The following is a 21372-nucleotide window of genomic DNA, read 5'->3' as shown; positions in this document are numbered from 1 at the left end:
TAGTTAAGAGTCTGTTTCCTGGTTTGCCTCTCTCTTTTTCCCTTTGCTCCTTTGTTTTGTTTCTTAAATTCCACATATGAGTAAAATCATATAGTATTTCTCTTCCTCTGATGGATTTATTTCACTTAGCATTATACTCTCTAGCTCCATCCATGTTGTTGTAAATGCCAAGATTTAATTCCTTTTTAATGGCTGAATAGTAGTGTGTGTGTGTGTGTGTGTGTGTGTGTGTACCACTTCTTTATCCATTCATTTATCAATGGACACGGGCAGCGTCCATATCTTGGCTATTGTAAATAATGCTACACTAAACAGGGGTGCATGTATCCCTATGAATTAGTGTTTTTGTATTTAAGGGTAAGTACCCAGTAATGCGATTACTGGATCACAGAGTAGTTCTATTTTTAACTTTTTGAGCACTCTCCATACTGTTTTCCAGAATGACTGCACAAGTTTCATTCCCACGAACAGTGCAGGAGTGTTCCTTTTTCTCTACATCCTTGCCAACACTTGTTGTTTCTTATGTTTTTTATTTTAGCCATTCTGACAGGTGTGATGTCTTATTAATGTTAGGCGATTCTTTTGTTTAGAAATGGGATAAAGGGACTCTATGCTCTTATGACAACAGTGTTCTTTTTTCATGTTCAATTAGCAAGCATATAGTCCATCATGCGTTTTTGACGTAGTGTTCAATGATTCATTAGTTGTGTATAACACACAGTGCTCATCACAACATGACAGTGTTCTCAGTGAATAACGAGATTGTTTTAGTATTGTTCTTCTCAGTTCAATGTAGAAAAGAATCTCTCTCTTTTCAAAAATGTTTCTAAAAACAATAACATTATTGTGTATTCTGTTCTACTGTCTATACCCCACTCATATAGCATTAGGATGAAGTGCTAAAGTATAGCCCCTCTCCTCAATTTCTTTTGCTGATAGAGTTCAGATAGAGGAGACAGAGCCCCTTACACATGTCTCTTACATTCCAAGGACAACCAGGATAGACTTACTCAGTCATCTTTATGAACATGCCCCAGTGCCCCCTGATCCACCTTTACCTTCCTATCCAGCTGTGATTACATGCAGGCACAGAAGGACAGTCCTCAAAGGCCTACCCTAGCATATTTCAGATAGGTTTGGAAACCCAGAACAGAATGTAAGAATGACACGAATTTATTAGAGAGCAAGATAAAAGCAGAAATGGATAGAAAAGAAGCAAGTTTAAAGATTACATATATTTAAAATATGACTTGGAAACTGATCGTACAACACACATACTTTTTACTGTTGAAACACTGGAGATAATAGATGGTACATTTCTAAATTAGGATGTACACCAGAATGAAGTCGGGACAAATGTCTTTACATTGTGGTAGCCAGAGCAAAATCACCTTATGCTCAGCCCAGTAGGGCACACAGAGACTGTAAAGCAAGCAGGGAAGATTATTAAACTATTGATTGGAAAAGGAAACATTTTCATATTACATCAATACATTTTTTTCAAGGATATACTTTGAAACTGTGAGAAGCAGGGTTCACAACACATTTGGAAACTTTAGGGACTCTTTAACTTTGGAGTTTAGTTTTTTTTATTCTGATCCATTAGTATAGTATAGTGACTAAAAAAATGGGCCCAGTAGCCAAAATGCAAGTCACAAACTGCTGTGTGACTTTTGTTAAGTCACTTATCTGAGTCTCCAGTCACTTTTGGAAAATAGGGATAATAATAATACCTACTTAATACAGTAGTTCTAGAGACTGAGTTAATCTAACTAAAGCACTTAAAACAGAGCCTGGCATATAGTGAACACTCAATAAATGTTAGTTATCATTGTAATTAATATTTGCCAATTGTAAAATGTTATAGAAATTTTAAAAGTAGGGTGTCTGGGTGGCTCAGCTGGTTAAGTGACTGCTTTTGGCTCAGGCCATGATCCCAGGGTCCTGGGATTGAGCCCCGTATTGGGCTCCCTGCTCAGTGGAGAGCCTTCTTCTCCTTCTCCCTCTGCCACTCCCCCTGCTTGTGCTCTCCTGATCTATCTCTGTCACATAAATGAATAAAGTCTTTAAAAAAAGAAATTTTAAAAGTTATTATCCAAGCAGAGCTAGAAAAGCCATTTGCTTCACCATTGTTGGTCCATTTCTAAGAATGATGCTTAACATTTCCCAAGGAAGAAATTGCTTTGTTATATGATGATGATAATGATGTCTAGAGATGTGAAGAAAGAAGAAAGAATCTAGTAGGAAAAAAAAGGAGATAGGATGTATAAGAAAAGGAAAAGGCTGATGACCTGGATTTTACTCCTAGCTGCTAACTCTGAAGCTGATCAATTTTCTTTTCTCAAATAAAAAATTAAAATAAAAAATTCCAACATAGAGAGGAAAGATGGCAGAGGAGTAGGAGACTCTATTTCAACTGGTCCCCTGAATTTAGCTGGATATCTACCAAACCATTCTGAACACCCACAAAATAAGCCTGAGATGTAAGAATATATATCTGGATCTCTAGAAGCAGAAAAACACCACCTGTCTCAAGGTATAAAGTGTAAAGCCCTGATTCTGTGGGCAGATATTGGAAGATAAACAGAAGGGGGAGGGAGCTGCCATAAGCTGGCACCAGGAAAGTGATATAACACTAGAGCACAAAAGTGTCCTGCATTGGGGACCGGGCACAGACTCGCAGACCAGTAGCGGTGGGGAAAGGACTTTAGCCCAGCCCCCTAACAGGATCCAGGAGTTGCGGGTGTGCTCATGTGAACCTGGGGCAGCTAACGGTTTTAGAGGCACAAAGGGCAGAGACATGCCTGGCCCTGGGATCCACCTCTGGGTGTGTTTCTGTGGGGCACACAACTGGGAAGGCTGCGTTTTTTAGCTGCACAGAGAGAAACAGAGACTGTGTCGTCCTGGAGAGCTCAGTGAAGAGCAGACTGTGATCTCTCTGTTCTGAGACAGACACAGACATTTGGATGTGGCCACTTCCGCTCTGACTCTCGGAAGAGATGTGGAAAGCCACCAGGGAAAGCCACCAGAGAACAAAAGCCCAAAGACCTGTTTTCATTGAGCCCACCCCCCTCCCAATGGGGCAGGTCAATTCTGCCCAAGCAGGGTTGTCTGAGTAACAGTGCGGCGGTCCCCTTCCCCAGAAGACAGGCTGGAAGAACAAGAGGATGACAACCCTAAGGTCCCTATAAAACAGGTGCATCATGCTTGGGTCATCGTTAATACCCTGGACTCTGTATATTCCCTCAACCACCCCGCCAACAGAATGACTAAGAGGAGGAGCCCCAACAAAGAAAAAAATCAGAGATTGTGACCTTTGCACAGACCTAATGGATACGGATATAAGCAAGATGCCAGAAATAGGTTTCAGAGTAACAATTATGAAGTTGATATCTTGGCTTGAGGAAAATATTAGCAACAATATAAAATCTCTAAAGGCAGAAATGAGATCTAATCAGGCCAAACTTAAAAATGCTATGAATGAAATGCAGTCTAAGTTGGATACTCTGACTGCCAGCGTAAACGAGGCAGAAGAACGAATTATTGAGCTACAAGATAAGATGATAGAAAAGAAAGAAACCGAGGAGGCCTGGGAAAACCAGATTAAAGCCCAAGAGGTCAGACTGAGAGAGATTAATGATGCCATGAAACGTTCCAGTGTCAGAATTACTGGGATCCCAGAGGGGGTGGAGAGAGAGAGGGCTAGAAGATATATTTGAGCAAATCATAGCTGAGAACTTCCCTACTCTGGGGAAGGAAACAAGCATTTGTTTCCAAAAGGCAGAGAGGACCCCTCCCAAGATCAATGAGAACCGACCGAAGCCCTAACATATAATAGTACAATTCTCAAACCTTAGATCCAAGGAAATAATCCTGAAAGCAGCTGGGGGAAAAAGATTTCCTATGTACAGAGGGAGGAACATCAGAATAACATCAGACCTGTCCACAGAGACCTGGCAAGCCAGAATTCAGGGTACTAAATGAGAAGAATATGAGGCCAAGGATACTTTATCCAGCAAGGCTGTCATTCAGAATGGATGGAGAGACAACGAGCTTCCAAGACCTGCAGAAACTGAAAGAATATGTGACCACCAAACCATCCCTGCAAGAAATATTAAGGGGGGTTCTATAAAAGAAGAAAGACCCCAAGAATAATATAGACCAGAAATTTACAGAGAAAATCTATAGAAACAAGGACCTCACAAGCAACATGATGGCAATAAAATCATATTTTTCAATAATCACTTTCAAAGCAAATGGCCTCAATGCTCCCATGAAATGGCACAGTGTTGCAGATTGGATAAAAAGACATGACCCATCCATATGCTGTCTACAAGAGACTCATTTTGAACCTAAAGATAGATCCAGACTGAAAGTGAGGGGATGGAGAACATTTTTTCATGCCAATGGACCTCAAAAGAAAGATGGGGAGCAATTCTCATAACATACAGATTAGATTTTAAGCTAAAGACTGTAATAAGAGATACAGAAGGATGCTATATCATTCTTAAAGGGTCTATCCAACAAGAAGATCTAACAATTGTAAATATCTATGACCCCAACATGGGAGCAGCCAGCTACATAAGCGAACTACTAACCAAAATAAAGAAACATATTGATAATAATACTTTAATAGTAGGAGACCTCAACACTCCACCCTCAGCAATAGACATATCATCTAAGCAGAAAATCAACAAGGAAACAAGACCTCTGAGTGACATACTGGGCCAGCTGGACCTCATAGATATATATAGAACATACCACAATGGTTCGAAACTGGAACTCAATCACAAGAAAAAAATTGGAAGGAATTCAAACAAGACCATCCTGCTTAAGAATGTTTGGGTCAACCAGGAAATTAAAGAAGAACTTAATTCATGGAAACCAATGAGAACAAAAACACATCGCTCCAAAACCTATGAGATGCTGCAAAGGTGGTCCTAAGAGGGAAATACATAGCCATCCAAGCCTCACTCAAAAAATAAATAAACTATAAAAAACAGAAACAGAAAAATCCCAAATACACAAGCTAAATTTACACCTTAAGGAACTGTAGAAAGAACAACAAATAAATCCTAAACAAAGCAGGAGAAGAGAAATAACAAAGATTAGAGCAGAGATCAATGAATTAGAAACCAGAAATACAGTAGAGCAGATCAACGAAACTAGAAGCTGGTTCTCTGGAAGAATTAATAAGATGGACAAACCTCTGGCCAGACTTTTCCAAAAGAAAAATGACCCAAGTTAATAAAATTATGAATGAAAGGGGAGAGATCACATTTAACACCAAGAAAATAGAAATAATTATTAGAAATTATTATCACCAACTATATGCCAAAAAATTAAGCAACCCGGAAGAAATGGATGCCTTCCTGGAAACCTATAAACTACTAAAACTGACACAAGAAAAAATTTACAATCTGAATAGACCAATAAACAGTAACGAAATTGAAGCAGTGATAAAAACCTCCCAAAAAACAGGAGTCCTGGGCCTGATGGATTGCCAGGGGAATTCTACCAAACATTTAAAGAAGAAATAATACCTATTCTCCTGAAGCTCTTACAAAAAATAGAAACAGAAGGAAAAATTCCAAACTCATTCTATGAGGCCAGCATTACCTTGATCCCAAAATGAGGTAAAGACCCCACCAAAAAGGAGAATTACAGAACAATATCCTTGATGAATATGGATGCCAAAATTCTCAACAAGATCCTAGCCAATAGGATCCAACAGTACATTAAAAGGATTATCCACCACACAGGAGGGATTTATTCCTGGGATGCAAGGGTGGTTCAACATTAACAAATCAATCAATGTGAGAGAACACATTAATAACAGAAGAGACAAGAACCATATGATCCTCTGAATTGATGCAGAAAAAGCATTTGACAAAATACAGCATCCTTTCCTGATTAAAACTCTTCAGAGTGTAAGGATAGAAGGAACATGCCTCAATTTCATAAAAACTATCTAAGAAAAGCCCACAGCGAATATCATTCTCAATGGGGAAAAGCTGAAAAGTTTTCCCTTAAGATCAGGAACATGGCAAGGATGCCCACTCTCGCCACTATTCTTTTTTTTTTTCATATAATAATTTTTTATTATGTTATGTTAGTCACCATACAGTATATCCTTAGTTTTTGATGTAATGTTGCATGGTTCATTATTTGCGTAAAACACCCAGTGCACCATGCAATATGTGTCCTCCTTAATACCCATCACCGGCCTATCCCAACCGCCCCCCCCCGAAGCACTCAGTTTGTTTCCCAGAGTCCATAGTCTCTCATGGTTCATTCCCCCTTCTGATTACCCCCCCTTCATTCTTCTCTTCCTTCTCCTACCGATCTTACTATTTCTTATGTTCCATAAATGAGTGAAACCATATGATAATTGTCTCTCTCTGCTTGACTTATTTCACTTAGCATTATCTCCTCCAGTCCCGTCCATGTTGCTGCAAATGTTGTGTAATCATTCTTTCTGATGGCTGAGTAATATTCCATTGTATATATGGACCACATCTTCTTAATCCAGTCATCTGTTGAAAGGCATCTTGGCTCTTTCCACAGTTTAGCTATTGTGGACAATGCTGCTATGAACATTGGGTGCATATGGCCCTTCTCTTCACTACATCTGTATCTTTGGGGTAAATACCCAGTAGTGCAATGGCTGGATCATAGGGTAGCTCAATTTTTAACTTTTTAAAGGAACCTCCACACTGTTTTCCAAAGTGGCTGTACCAGCTTGCATTCCCACCAACAGTGTAAGAGGGATCCCCTTTCTCCACTATTCTTCAACATAGTACTAGAAGTCCTAGCCTCAGCAATCAGACAACAAAAAGAAATAAAAGGTATTCAAATTCGCAAATAAGAAGTCAAACTCTCTCTCTTCGCAGATAACAGGATACTTTATGTGGAAAACCCAAAATACTCCATCCCTGAATTACTAGAACTCATACAGCAATTCAGTAATGTGGCAGTATACAAAATCAATGCACAAAAATCAGTTGCTTTTCTATACATTAACAATGTTACTGTAGAAAGAGAAATTAGGGAATCAATTCCATTTACAATAGCATCAAAAAACATAAGATACCTTGGAATAAACCTAACCAAAGGGGTAAAGGATTTATACTCTAGAAACTACAGAACACTTATAAAAGAAATTGATGAAGACACAAAAAGATGGAAAAATATTCCATGCTCGTGGATTGTAAGAATAAACATTGTTGAAATGTCTATACTACCCAGAGCAATCTATACTTTCAATGCCATCCTGATCAAAATACCAATGGCATTTTCCAAAGAGCTGGAACAAATGATCCTAAAATGTGTATGAAACCAGAAAAGATTCCGAATCACCTAGAAAATGTTGAAAAAGAGAAACAAAGCTGGGGGAATCACGTTGCCTGATTTCAAGCTATATTACAAAGCTGTAATCACCAAGACATCATGGTACTGGCACGTGGAAAAACAAAGGAAAAACAAAGATGGGGGCATCACAATGTCGGATTTCAAGTTGTACTACAAAGCTGTGATCACCAAGACAGCATGGTACTGGCACAAAAACAGACACATAGATCAATGGAACAGAATAGAGAGCCCAGATATGGACCCTCAACTCTATGGTCAACTAACCTTCGACAAAGCAGGAAAAAACACCCAATGGGAAAAAAAGTCTCTTCAATAAAGGTACTGGGAAAATTGGACAGCTATATACAGAAGAATGAAACTCAAACATTCTCTTACACCATACACAAAGATAAACCCTAATGGATGAAAGACCTCAATGTGAGACAGGAATCCATCAAAATCCTAGAGGAGAACATAGAGAGTAACCTCTTTGACATCGGCCGCAGCAACTTCTTTCATGACACGTCTCCAAAGGCAAGGGAAACAAAAGCAAAAATGAACTTTTGGGACTTCATCAAGATAAAACCTTCTGCACAGCAAAGGAAACAGTGAACAAAACAAAGAGACAACCCACAGAATGGGAGAAGTTATTTCTAAATGACATTACAGATAAAAAGCTGGTATACAAGATGTATAAAGAACTTCTCAAAGTGAACACCCCAAAAACAAATAATTGAGTCAAAAGATGAGCAGAAGACGTGAACAGACACTTCTCCAATGAACACATATGAATGGCTAACAGACACATGAAAAAATGTTCAACATCATTAGCCATCAGAGAAATTCAACTCAAAACCACATTGGGATACCACCTTATGCTAGTTAGAATGGCAAAAATTAATAAGGCAAGAAAAAACAAGTGTTAGAAAGGATGTGGAGAAAGGGGAACCCTCTTACACTATTGGTGGGAATGCACGTTGGTACAGCCACTTTGGAAAAAAGTATGGAAGTTCTTTAAAAAGTTAAAAATAGAGCTACCCTATGGCTCAGCAATTGCACTACTGGGTATTTACCCCAAAGGTACAGATGTAGTGAAAAGGGGCACATGCACCCCAATATTCATAGCAGCAATGTGCACAACAGCCAAACTGTGAAAGGAGTTGAGATGCCCTTCAACAGATGACTGGATTAAGAAGATGTGGTCCATATATACAATAGAATATTACTCAGCCATCAGAAACGATGAATACCCACCATTTCCATCGACATGGATGGACCTGGAGGGTATTATGCTAAGTGAAATAAGTCAAGCAGAGAAAGACAATTATCATATGGTTTCACTTATATGTGGAACATGAGGAATAGTATGGAGGACATCAGAAGGAAGNTGAGGAATAGTATGGAGGACATCAGAAGGAAGGAAAAAAAGAACAGGGGGAAATCAGAGGGGGAGATGAACCATGAGAGACTATGAACTCTGGGAAACTGAGGGTTTCAGAGGTGAGGGGAATTGGGGGATGGGTTAGCATGGTAATGGGTATCGAGGGCACGTGTTGTGATGAGCACTGGGTGTTATATGCAAACAATGAAGCATGGAACACTACATCAAAACCCAATGAAGTACTGTATGATAACTAACATAACATAATAAAAAAATTAAATTAAATTAATTAAATTAAATTAAACTAAACATTCTTACTCTATCTTTTCACAGGCTTCTCTGCTCCAGTGTTGCGTCTTAGAGAAGTGCCTGTGACCACACCTGGGTTTAGCTCCAGGATCACTGCAGGAAAGGGTAGTGATTAAATAAATGGACTCTGGAATAGCAAACACTGCCTTGAATACAGAAGGCGGCTTTGCTAGCTGAGTAGCATTGTACAACTTTTACATCCCTCTGAGCTTTAGTTTTTTTTTTTCTATTAAATGAGGATAATAGCACCCCCACAAATAGTTGCAGTGAGACTTAAATTGAGATAATGTAGAAACCAAGCTTAGCACAGCGAATGACATATAGTGAGTGCTTAATAAATACTGAGAAGGCTAATAATGGCATGGAGGGCCCCACTAAATTATATATATTTTGTTTTTATGAATAATGATCATCATATGTTCCTTTTTATCTGTCAGAATATTATCTTTATTAAGAAAAAAAAAAGGAAGGACAATTCACATAGAGATTTGAGGTCCCAGGTCAGGACATGCTTTTGGTGTCCACTGGTGAGTTCCCATAGATATGACAATGGAGAGCCTTCCAAACGTATGAACACATGACAGCTGTAGCAGTTAGGGTTTAGGTCTCCCTGGAAACTAAGAATCTGTCATATCCTATAGAAACAACCTGTTCCATCTTTCATGTGTTTTTGAGTCCAACAATGTAGTCAACACCTGTGCAGAAAACCTCCTTGATTACCTCTGGCCATAACCTATAAACCTATAACATGTGTCAACTACGATGGCTCAGAATCGGCAGAGGGTACACAGTTATCTTATAGAACCACGGGGCCCCAGGCTAGCAGTCAGAATGTCACAGATAGAAGGTTGCATGGTTACTTCTCTGCTTCTTCCCCTAGATCCAATCTCTGCCCTGTCTGACCTACTCTATGCCCAGGGAATCTGAAGACTATTGATTCTATCTCCTGATTTTGCCCTCTGACTTTTTTTTTTTTAATTTTATTTTATTATATTGTGTTAATCACCATACAGTACATCCCCAGATTCCGATGCAAAGTTTGATGCTTCATTAGTTGCGTATAACACCCAGTGCACCATGCAATACGTGCCCTCCCTACTACCCATCACCAGGCTATCCCCTTCCCCCACCCCCTCCCCTCTGAAGTCCTCAGTTTGCCTCTCACAGTCCATAGTCTCTCATGTTTCATTCCCCCCTCTGATTACCCCCCTTTTCTTTATCCCTTTCTTCCCCTACCGATCCTCCTAGTTCTTATGTTCCATAGATGAGAGAAATCATATGATAATTGTCTTTCTCTGCTTGACTTATTTCACTTAGCATTATCTCCTCCAGTGCCGTCCATGTTGCAGCAAATGTTGAGAATTCGTTCTTTCTGATAGCTGAGTAATATTCCATTGTATATATGGACCACAGCTTCTTAATCCAGTCATCTGTTGAAGGGCATCTCGGCTCCTTCCATGATTTGGCTATTGTGGACAATGCAGCTATGAACATTGGGGTGCATATGGCCCTTCTCTTTACTACGTCTGTATCTTTGGGGTAAACACCCAGTAGTGCAATGGCTGGGTCATAGGGTAGTTCAATTTTTAACTTTTTAAGGGACCTCCACACTGTTTTCCAGAGTGGCTGTACCAACTTGCATTCCCACCAACAATGTAGGAGGGATCCCCTTTCTCCACATCCTCTCCAACAATTGTTGTTTCTTGCCTTGTCTATCTTTGCCATTCTAACTGGCGTAAGGTGGTATCTCAGTGTGGTTTTGATTTGAATTTCCCTGATGGCTAATGATTTTGAACATTTTTTCATGTGTCTGTTAGCCATTTGTATGTCTTCATTGGAAAAGTGTCTGTTCATATCTTCTGCCCATTTTATGATTTGTTTATTTGTTTCTCGTGTATTGAGTTTGAGAAGTTCTTTGTAGATCTTGGATACCAGTCCTTTATCTGTGGTGTCCTTTGCAAATATATTCTCCCATTCCGTGGGCTGTCTCTTAGTTTTTTTGACTGTTTCCTTGGCTGTGCAGAAGCTCTTTATCCTGATAAAGTCCCATAAGTTCATTTTATCTTTTATTTCTCTTGCCTTTGGAGATGTGTCGTGAAAAAGGTTGCTCTGGCCGATGTCATAGAAGTTGTTGCCTATGTTCTCCTCTAGAATTTTGATGGATTCCTGTCTCACATTGAGGTCTTTCATCCATTTGGAGTTTATTTTTGTGTATGGTGTGAGAGAGTGGTCAAGTTTCATTCTTTTGCATGTAGCTGTCCAATTTTCCCAGCACCATTTATTGAAGAGACTGTCTTTTTTCCACCGGATGTTTTTTCCTGCTTTATCAAAGATTAGTTGCCCAAAGAGCCGAGGGTCCATTTCTGGGTTCTCTATTCTGTTCCATTGGTCGATGTGTCTGTTTTTGTGCCAGTACCATGCTGTCTTTGTGATCACAGCTTTGTAGTACAGCTCGAAATCCGGCATTGTGATGCCCCCAGCTTTGTTTTTCCTTTTCAACAGTTCCTTGGAGATTCGGGGCCTTTTCTGGTTCCATACAAATTTAAGGACTATTTGTTCCAGTTCTTTGAAAAATGTCCTCGGTATTTTGATCGGGATAGCATTGAAAGTGTAGATTGCTCTGGGTAGTATGGACATTTTAACTATGTTAATTCTTCCAATCCATGAGCATGGAATATTTTTCCATCTTTTTATGTCTTCCTCAATATCTTTCAAAAGTGATCTATAGTTTCTAGCATATAGGTCCTTTACGTCTCTGGTTAAGTTAATTCCAAGGTAACGCATGGTTTTTGGTGTTATTGTAAATGGGATGGATTCCCTAATTTCTCTTTCTTCAGTCTCGTTATTCGTGTATAGAAATGCAACTGATTTCTGGGCATTGATTTTGTATCCTGCCACCTTACTGAATTGTTCTATAACTTCTAATAGTTTGGGAGTGGATTCCTTTGGGTTTTCCATATAGAGTATCATGTCATCTGCAAAGAGAGACAGTTTGACTTCTTCTTTGCCGATTTGGATACCTTTGATCCCTTTTTGTCTTCTGATTGCTGTTGCAAGGACTTCTAGTACTATGTTGAATAATAGTGGCGAGAGTGGGCATCCTTGTCGTGTTCCTGATCTTAAGGGAAAGGCTTCCAGCTTTTCCCCATTGAGAATAATGCTTGCAGTAGGCTTTTCATAGATGGCTTTTATGAGATTGAGAAATGTACCCTCTATTCCTACACTCTGAAGGGTTTTAATCAGGAAAGGATGCTGTATTTTGTCAAATGCTTTTTCTGCATCAATTGAGAGGATCATATGGTTCTTGAGTCTTTTCTTGTTGATATGATGTATCACATTGATTGATTTGCGAGTGTTGAACCATGCTTGCATCCCAGGTATGAATCCCACTTGGTCATGATGGATAATCCTTTTAATGTACTGTTGGATTCTATTAGCAAGGATCTTGTTGAGGATTTTGGCATCCATATTCATTAGAGAAATCGGTCTGTAATTCTCCTTTTTGAGGGGGTCTTTGCCTGGTTTGGGGATCAAGGTAATATTAGCCTCATAGAATGAGTTTGGTAGCTTTCCTTCTGTTTCTATTTTTTGAAATAGCTTTAGGAGAATAGGTATTATTTCTTCTTTGAATGTTTGGTAGAATTCCCCAGGAAAACCGTCTGGGCCTGGAGTTTTATTATTTGGAAGGTTGTTTATCACTGACTCAATTTCTTCATAGTTAATTGGCCTATTTAAGAAATCTATTTCTTCCTGTTTCAGTCTTGGTAGTTTATAGGTTTCCAGGAAGGCCTCCATCTCTTCCAGATTGTTTAGTTTTTTGGCATATAGCTGTTGATAAAAGTTTCTAATAATCCTTGCAATTTCAATGGTGCTGGTCGTGACCTCTCCCTTTTCAGTCATAATTTTAATAATCTCAGTCCTTTCTCTTTGTTTTTGGACAAGTTTTGCCAGTGGTCTATCAATTTTATGGATTCTCTCAAAGAACCAGCTTCTAGTCCTGTTGATCTGCTCTACTGTGGTTCTGGTCTCTAATTCATTGATTTCTGCTCTAATCTTGGTCAACTCCTTCCTTGTCAGTGGGTTAGGCCTGTCCCTCTGTTGCTGTTCCAGTTTCTTGAGGTGAGAATATAGAAACTGCATTTTAGATTTTTCTATTCTTTTGAGTGAGGCTTGGATGGCTATGTATTTCCCCCTTAGGACTGCCTTTGCAGTATCCCATAGGTTTTGGACCGTTGTGTATTCATTCTCGTTGGTCTCCATAAATTGTTTAATTTGTTTTTTGATTTCCTGGTTTATCGAGTCATTCTTGAGCAGGATGGTTCTTAGCCTCCAAGTGTTTGAGTTTCTTCCAGGTTTTTCCTTGTGGTTGAGTTCCAATTTCAGAGCGTTGTGGTCTGAGAATATGCAGGGGATAATTTCAATCTTTTGGTATTGGCTGAGACCTGTTTTGTGTCCCAGAGCATGATCTATTCTTGAGAATGTTCCATGGGCATTTGAATAGAATGAGTATTCTTTGGTTCTGGGGTGTAGTGTTCTATATATATCTATGAGGTCCAACTCGTCGAGTATGGCATTCAAAGCCTTTGATTCTTTGCTTAGTTTTTGCCAGGGTGTTCTGTCTATTTCTGATAGTGGGGTGTTGAGGTCCCCTACTATTACTGTGTTCTTATCTATATGTCTCTTTATTTTGGTTAAGAGTTGGCTTGTGTATCTTGCTGCTCCCCTGTTGGGGGCATATATATTAATAATTGTCATATCCACTTGTTGAATACTTCCTTTAAGAATAATATAGTGCCCTTCTGTATCTCTCTCTATGGCCTCTAGTTTAAAATCCAGTCTATCTGATATGAGAATTGCTACTCCAGCTTTCTTTTGAGGTCCATTTGCGTGGAAGATGGTACTCCATCCCCTTACTCTAAGTCTGAATGCATCTTTGGGTTCAAAATGAGTCTCTTGTAGACAGCAAATGGATGGGTCATGTCTTTTTATCCAATCTGCAACCCTGTGGCGTTTTATGGGAGAGTTTAAGCCATTTAGATTGATAGAGATTATTGACAGATATGATTTTAATGATGCCATTTCTCTTTAAAGTCTTTGTATCGGTTGTGACTTGCTGCTCTGTATCACTCTTGGGGCCTTTTTACCTTTATAGAGCCCCCCTTAATATCTCCTGTAGGGCTGGTTTCGTGGTTACGAAATTGGTTAATGATTGGCGATTTTGGAACGTCTTTATTTCTCCATCAATTCTGAATGACAGCTTTGCTGGATAAAGGATCCTTGGCTGCATGTTTTTCTCTGAAAGAGCTTTAAAAATGCCCCCCCAAGCCTTTCTCTCATTCCAGGTCTCTGTAGACAGGTCTGACGTAATCCTGATACCTTTGCCTTGGTACGTGAGAAATTTCTTTGCCCTGGCCGCTTTCAATACTGTATCCTTGGATCTAATATTTGCGAATTGCACTATGACATGCCGTGGCGTAGGTTTGTCCTGGTTGAGCTTGGATGGGGTCCTCTCTGCCTCTTGGACACGAATGCTTGTTTCCCTTGCTAGATTAGGGAAGTTTTCAGCTACAATTTGTTCAAATATCTCTTCTAGACCTCTGTTTTTCTCCACCCCTTCAGGGATGCCGATGATTCTGACATTGGATCGTTTCATAGAGTCAGTAATCTCCCGTAATCTACATTCGTGGGCGTGGATTTTTTTAAGACCAGCTTCTATTTTCGTTTTTTCTTCTACTAACCCATCCTCCAATTCGCTAACGCGTTCCTCTGCCTCGGTGACCCTGGCCGTCAGAGCCTCTAGTTTTGACTGTATTTGGCCCATAGAATTTTTAATTTCTGTCAGATTCGCTCTCATTTCTGCCCTTAGGGATTCTATATTCTCAGCAACGCTTTCTCTGATGCTTTTTTCAAGTTTACTCATCATCTTGACCATTGTTGCTCTGAATTCCATTTCTGATAATTGGGATACATCCATATGTATTAATTCTGTGGCCGAGGCCAATTCTGTGGCAGAGGCCACAGACTCATTATCTTTTCTTTGCTGGGGGGGACTTCTCCTTCTCGTCATTCTGATGAAGAGAGATTGCAGGGTTGTCCAGAGCCCAAGTGTTGACTGGGACCCAGGCCGTGCGCCCTTGTTTTATAGAGATCTTAGGGATGTGGGCTTCTTCCTTAAAGAGTTTATTTATTTATTTGAGAGAGAGAGAGACAGTCAGCAAGAAAGGGAACCCAAGCAGAGGAGTGGGAGAGGAAGAAGCAGGTTCCCGGTGGAGAAGCCCGATGAAGGACTCCTTACGGAGCGTTGTGATCACACCCTAATCCGAAGACAGGTGCTTGGTGACTGCGCCACTCAGGCGCTCCGGGTTGTGGGCTTCTTGATTTTTCAGCCTGCCTTCTGGGGGAGGGGCCTGCCTGCCGGTACTCAGAAAACCCTGTTTGGGTAGAGTCTCTGTGTCCCTTGCGAGGGGGGATGGGGATGGGCACCCTGTGAGCCGGTATTTCCGGGCTTTTGTTCTCTGGCGGCTTTCCCTGGCGGTTTGCTATGCCTCTTCTGAGAGAGCAGCAGCGGCTGAAATTCAGCCTCTGTCTCAGAACAGAGGGATCGCGGATCGTTCTCCACTGATGTTCTGGCCACTTTAACTCTGTTTCTGTTGGTGCTGCTCAACCCTGCAGCATCCCGGGCTGTGCGCCCCACACCCGGCGTCCCAGCCCTCACTTCCAGGGCCGGCACGTCTCTGTCCTTTGTGTTTCCAACCCCGCCAGCCGCCAGCCGCCCCGCGTGGGCTCCCGGAGCTCCCCGTCTCAGTCTGGTGTCTCACGGGTGCTGACCGCGAGTCCGCCTGCTCCCCCGTGCAGGTGGCCCTCCAGCCGCCAGCCGCCCCGCGGACGCTCCCGGAGCTCCCGGTCTCAGCCTCGATCCAGTGAGCACACCGGAGCTCCGGAGCTCCGTGAGATGCTTGGTGGTGCACGCTCCCGGCTCACGGACTCAGTCTGCCGTTTCCAGAGTGCGGGTCCGCGGTCCGCCCGCTCCCCGGTGCAGGTGGCCCGCCAGCCGCCCTGCGCGCGCGCTCCTGGAGCTCGCGTTCTAAGTCTGTTGTCTCGCGGGTGCCGTCCGCGAGTCCGCCTGCTCCCCCGTGCAGGTGGCCCGCCAACCGCCAGCCGTCCCGCGTGCGCTCCCGGAGCTCCCTTCTCAGCCTGCTGTCTCAAGCGTGCGGGTCCGCGGTCTGTCCGCTCCCCCTTGCAGGTGGCTACCGCTTCCCGGCGCCCTGACACGGCGGCTCCCTCCCCCTTCTGTTTAGCTTCCGATATCTGTGCGCGGTTTCACGGCTCCCCGCTTCGTACCTCGATACTCAGCGCTGGAGATGTTCATTTGTAGAGATCCAGATGTATCTTCCTGCGTCTCAGGCTGATTCCGTGGATATTCCTGCTGGTCTGGTACCTATCCAGCTCAACTCAGGGGACCGGCTGAAAAAGGTGTCCCCTACTCCTCCGCCATCTTAACCTCCCCTCACCTGCCCTCTGACTTTTGCTTAATTTTCCATGGGTGCTAGCAGGAAACCAGAAGGCAGGAGTTAAGAGGGGCTAGGGTATTTATCCTGTTCAATTCCTCTTTATCTGCCACAGTTCATATGTTCTTTTAAGGCCACAGCTCTTGTCAGGCCCACTCCACTATTGCCAGGTTCCAGTGACACTGCTCTTTCTCATTACCGTTGTAGACCTAGGAGTGGTAATTTATAGCTTCTTCATTTGTTGGGAGTATTACGTGTAATAATGGGCCTTTGCTCCTAACAGTAAATAATAATTCTATGTCCCTCAAATATGTTCTTCCCTGTGTTACTTAAATCTTTACTCTTCTTCCCTCTTGCTCTCATAAGTTTGAGTGGAGGGAGTTTTTCCTTATTTTTGGCAGTTGGAGAAGATGGGATTGCTTGTGACACCTGCTGATGGAAGTCCATTAAAACCAGTACTATACAATGGAATATTACTCAGCCATAAAAAAGAACGATTTCTCAACATTTGCTGCAACATGGACGGGACTGGAGGAGATAACGCTAAGCGAAATAAGTCAAGCAGAGAAAGACAATTACCATATGGCTTCACTCATTTATGGAACATAAGAAATAGGAAGATCGGTAGGAGAAGAGAGGAAAGAAGAAAGGAGGGGTAAACAGAAGGGAGAAGGAACCATGAGAGACTATGGACCTGGGAAACAAACTGAGGGCTTCAGTGTGGGGGGTAATGGGATATGCTGGTGATAGGTAACAAGGAGGGCACGTATTGCATGGTGCACTGGGTGTTATATGCAAGTAATAAATCATGGAACTTTAAAAAAATTAAAAAATAAATTTAAAATTAAAAAAACAGTACTATACAGAAGTCATACCTTTGAATTATTAAACTGTGCATCTATTCATTTTTCTCAATGAAATATCTGATACCAAAAACTAGAAATAAAATCTCTCCCTTTCTCCATCCCCAAGCCAGCTATTGACTTAAGGTAAAAAAAAAAAAAAAAAGTAATTGACACCATGCTGAGTTACCTTGTACCACACAACATCAGGCTCCTGATCGGACTTTTTAAAGTCATCCATGTCTGGGCAGGAGATCTCCTTTCTTTTAGTGACTTCAGATTTTTGTAAATAACGTATCCTGCTATTGTAGCACAGGCCCGATTCATTCTCTGCAACAGTCAAGGACATTGACACCTTCATGCAATATGTTGAGTTTCTGGAGAAACAGAGAAATAGTAAAATGGTTTTACTGAGTATTTAAAACTTTTTGTTCTATATATTTCAAGAATATTTACCTTTCCATATAGGACCTTGCCTAGAAATCAGAAACAACATCAAAACAACACAGAAGCGTTTTCCATTTCAACTGACAGGAATATATAAAACAAAATGCTAGTGAAGACATTTCTGACCATGAAGTAGCTACACAGAACAGCTGTACCCATCTTCTAAACTATAAGACACTTCAGACTTCTTTCCCACTGGTAAATATTGCCACATTGAAGATGTGATAGTGAAAACTTATGAGAAAGTCTGTAATTAGAGTTATAGTTATTTCTGCCCTGTCCCTACAGCCAGTCCCTTCAAAGGTATGCCAAGAGTTGTTTGATTTTGTCATTGGTTTCAAAGCCAACATTTACTTTTACAAGATATGTACCCTAAACCAGATCACCATATGAAAGATACCTGTTAACTTACAAAGCTTTTTAAATTGTTTACTGAGATATGTCAGGGATCAAATTCTGGGTTCCTACAAAGAACAAATCCTAGTAGAATGTGATTGCTCTAGATTAATTGTATCCACCAACATTAGCATTATAAAAGAATTTCAACACTGAATTTTACCATAAGGTCACTTTAGAAGTTGGGCATTAATCGGCTAACTCATGATATCAGGGTATTTATGGAATTCAATTCTTCTTTCATTTCCTTGTGTATGCCCCCATTATGTTTCCTTACTCTGATTGGGCTGCAGAACATATCAATCACACAAAAGGAAACTGGAAAGTGTGAGGTAGAGATCAGAAGCACCTGGTAAGACTTAGAAGAAAGTCAACTGTAAATCTCTTGGTGGGACATGGGATCGTATCTGTTCTAAACATTAAGGGATACCTGCTATTAAAAATACCAAGTGCCAAGGGCACTTCAAAACCAAGTGTTTTTACAACCAAGGGGTAGCAATCCTGACAGATGGGGTAAGCAACCCAGACAATAATTTAAGATGACCTCCAGTAATTGTCAATATTCATACTACCTACTCATTGAAATTCCACAATATGCCGATATTTAAAACACAGAAGTGCAGATGGTCACTGCCCATTGGGTTTATAAACGGAGTCAATCAAAATGACTGCTACTTAAATTTCTAGTGAAATTAATTACTGGCAAGTACTTCTGACTATGCCCATGCCTGTGTCATCTAAGTAGGATAGTATCAAAGTACTCCTATTCTAATGTTCAGATGCAACCCCATTGCACAGTAAAGATGTGAGCTATTGCTTTTGTCTCTTCCTTAATGTAGGTTCCTGGAAACCAAGGTTACGCCCACTGGGGATCAAATGTAAGACCATTTAATTCCCTTGTTAGATGTTTGACAGCCCCTTTAAAAGCCATGAAGCTAAAAGCCATCAGAATAAAACAAACAAAACAAAACAAAAATAGTCTCAGGCAAGAAAGTAAAGTTTGGTGCAATTTGGCTCTTCTTGACCCCACCTTCAGTACATTGATACTAAATATTTCCATGCCTCCATCCTTCTTTTAAGGCCGTACAGGGTATGGCCTGTCATAACACTGTCCTTTACTTTAGGGTACAGTCACAACGGCATTCCCTCTGTTCCTTAAATGCACTATGCCTATTTGACCCATGGATTTTTACACTTGCTCTTCTCTCTGACCTTCTTTTTTTTAATGATTTTTTATTATATTATGTTAGTAACCATTAGGTACATCCCTGGTTTCCGATGTAAAGTTCGATGATTCATTAGTTGCGTATAACACACAGTGCACCATGCAATATGTGCCCTCCTTACTACCCATCATGGGTCTATCACATTCCCCCACCTCCCTCCCCTCTGAGGCCCTCAGTTTGTTTCTCATAGTCCATAGTCTCTCATGTTTCATTCCCCCTTCTGATTACCCCCCTTCCTTTATCCCTTTCTTCCCCTACCGATCATCCTAGTTCTTATGTTCCATAGATGAGAGAAATCAGATAATTGTCTTTCTCTGTTTGACTTATTTCACTTAGCATTATCTCCTCCAGTGCCGCCCATGTTGCAGCAAATGTTAGGAATTCGTTCTTTCTGATAGCTGAGTAATATTCCATTGTATATATGGACCACATCTTCTTAATCCAGTCATCTGTTGAAGGGCATCTTGGCTCCATCCACGATTTAGCTATTGTGGACAATGCTGCTACGAACATTGGGGTGCATATGGCCCTTCTCTTCACTATGTCTGTATCTTTGGGGTAAATACCCAGTAGTGCAATGGCTGGATCATAGGGTAGCTCAATTTTTAACTTTTTAAGGGACCTCCACACTGTTTTCCAGAGTGGCTGTACCAACTTGTATTCCCACCAACAATGTAGGAGGGATCCCCTTTCTCCACATCCNCACATCCTCTCCAACAATTGTTGTTTCTTGCCTTGTCTATCTTTGCCATTCTAACTGGCGTAAGGTGGTATCTCAGTGTGGTTTTGATTTGAATTTCCCTGATGGCTAATGATTTTGAACACTTTTTTCATGTGTCTGTTAACATTTGTATGTCTTCATTGGAAAAGTGTCTGTTCATATCTTCTGCCCATTTTATGATTTGTTTATTTGTTTCTCGTGTATTGAGTTTGAGAAGTTCTTTGTAGATCTTGGATACCAGTCCTTTATCTGTGGTGTCCTTTGCAAATATATTCTCCCATTCCGTGGGCTNATTTGTTTCTCATGTATTGAGTTTGAGAAGTTCTTTGTAGATCTTGGATACCAGTCTTTTATCCGTAGCATCATTTGCAAATATCTTCTCCCATTCCGTGGGCTGCCTCTTAGTTTTTTTGACTGTATCTTTGGCTGTGCAGAAGCTTTTTATCTTGATGAAGTACCACAAGTTCATTTTATCTTTTGTTTCTCTTGCCTTTGGAGATGTGTCATGAAAAAGGTTGCTTTGGCCGATGTCATAGAGGTTGCTGCCTATGTTCTCCTCTAGATTTTTGATGGATTCCTGTCTCACATCGAGGTCTTTCATCCATTTGGAGTTTATTTTTGTGTATGGTGTGAGAGAGTGGTCAAGTTTCATTCTTTTGCATGTAGCTGTCCAATTTTCCCAGCACCATTTATTGAAGAGACTGTCTTTTTTCCACCGGATGTTTTTTCCTGCTTTATCAAAGATTAGTTGCCCAAAGAGCCGAGGGTCCATTTCTGGGTTCTCTATTCTGTTCCATTGGTCGATGTGTCTGTTTTTGTGCCAGTACCATGCTGTCTTTGTGATCACAGCTTTGTAGTACAGCTCGAAATCCGGCATTGTGATGCCCCCAGCTTTGTTTTTCCTTTTCAACAGTTCCTTGGAGATTCAGGGCCTTTTCTGGTTCCACACAAATTTAAGGATTATTAGCTCCAGTTCTTTGAAAAATGTCCTCGGTATTTTGATCGGGATAGCATTGAAAATGTAGATTGCTCTGGGTAGTATGGACATTTTAACTATGTTAATTCTTCCAATCCATGAGCATGGAATATTTTTCCATCTTTTTATGTCTTCCTCAATATCTTTCAAAAGTGATCTATAGTTTCTAGGATATAGGTCCTTTACGTCTCTGGTTAAGTTAATTCCAAGGTAACG

General features: G+C 40.9%; 1 protein-coding gene across 4 annotated transcripts in view; it reads right to left on the bottom strand.

The window, feature by feature from the left end:
- Window positions 1-21372, bottom strand: part of IL1RAPL2 (interleukin 1 receptor accessory protein like 2) — a 592769-nt gene that overhangs the window by 521883 nt on the left and 49514 nt on the right. For all 4 annotated transcript variants that reach the window (XM_034649538.1, XM_034649539.1, XM_034649541.1 and 1 more), the window contains exon 3: window positions 17581-17767. In XM_034649538.1, coding sequence (XP_034505429.1) covers window positions 17581-17767 — 187 coding nt within the window. The remainder of the gene's footprint in view (window positions 1-17580; window positions 17768-21372) is intronic.

Source organism: Ailuropoda melanoleuca, chromosome X (assembly GCF_002007445.2).
Source record: "Ailuropoda melanoleuca isolate Jingjing chromosome X, ASM200744v2, whole genome shotgun sequence".
NCBI lineage: Eukaryota > Metazoa > Chordata > Mammalia > Carnivora > Ursidae > Ailuropoda > Ailuropoda melanoleuca.
The sequence above is the reverse complement of the archived record's forward strand: the minus strand, read 5'-3'. Positions and strand labels throughout refer to the sequence as shown.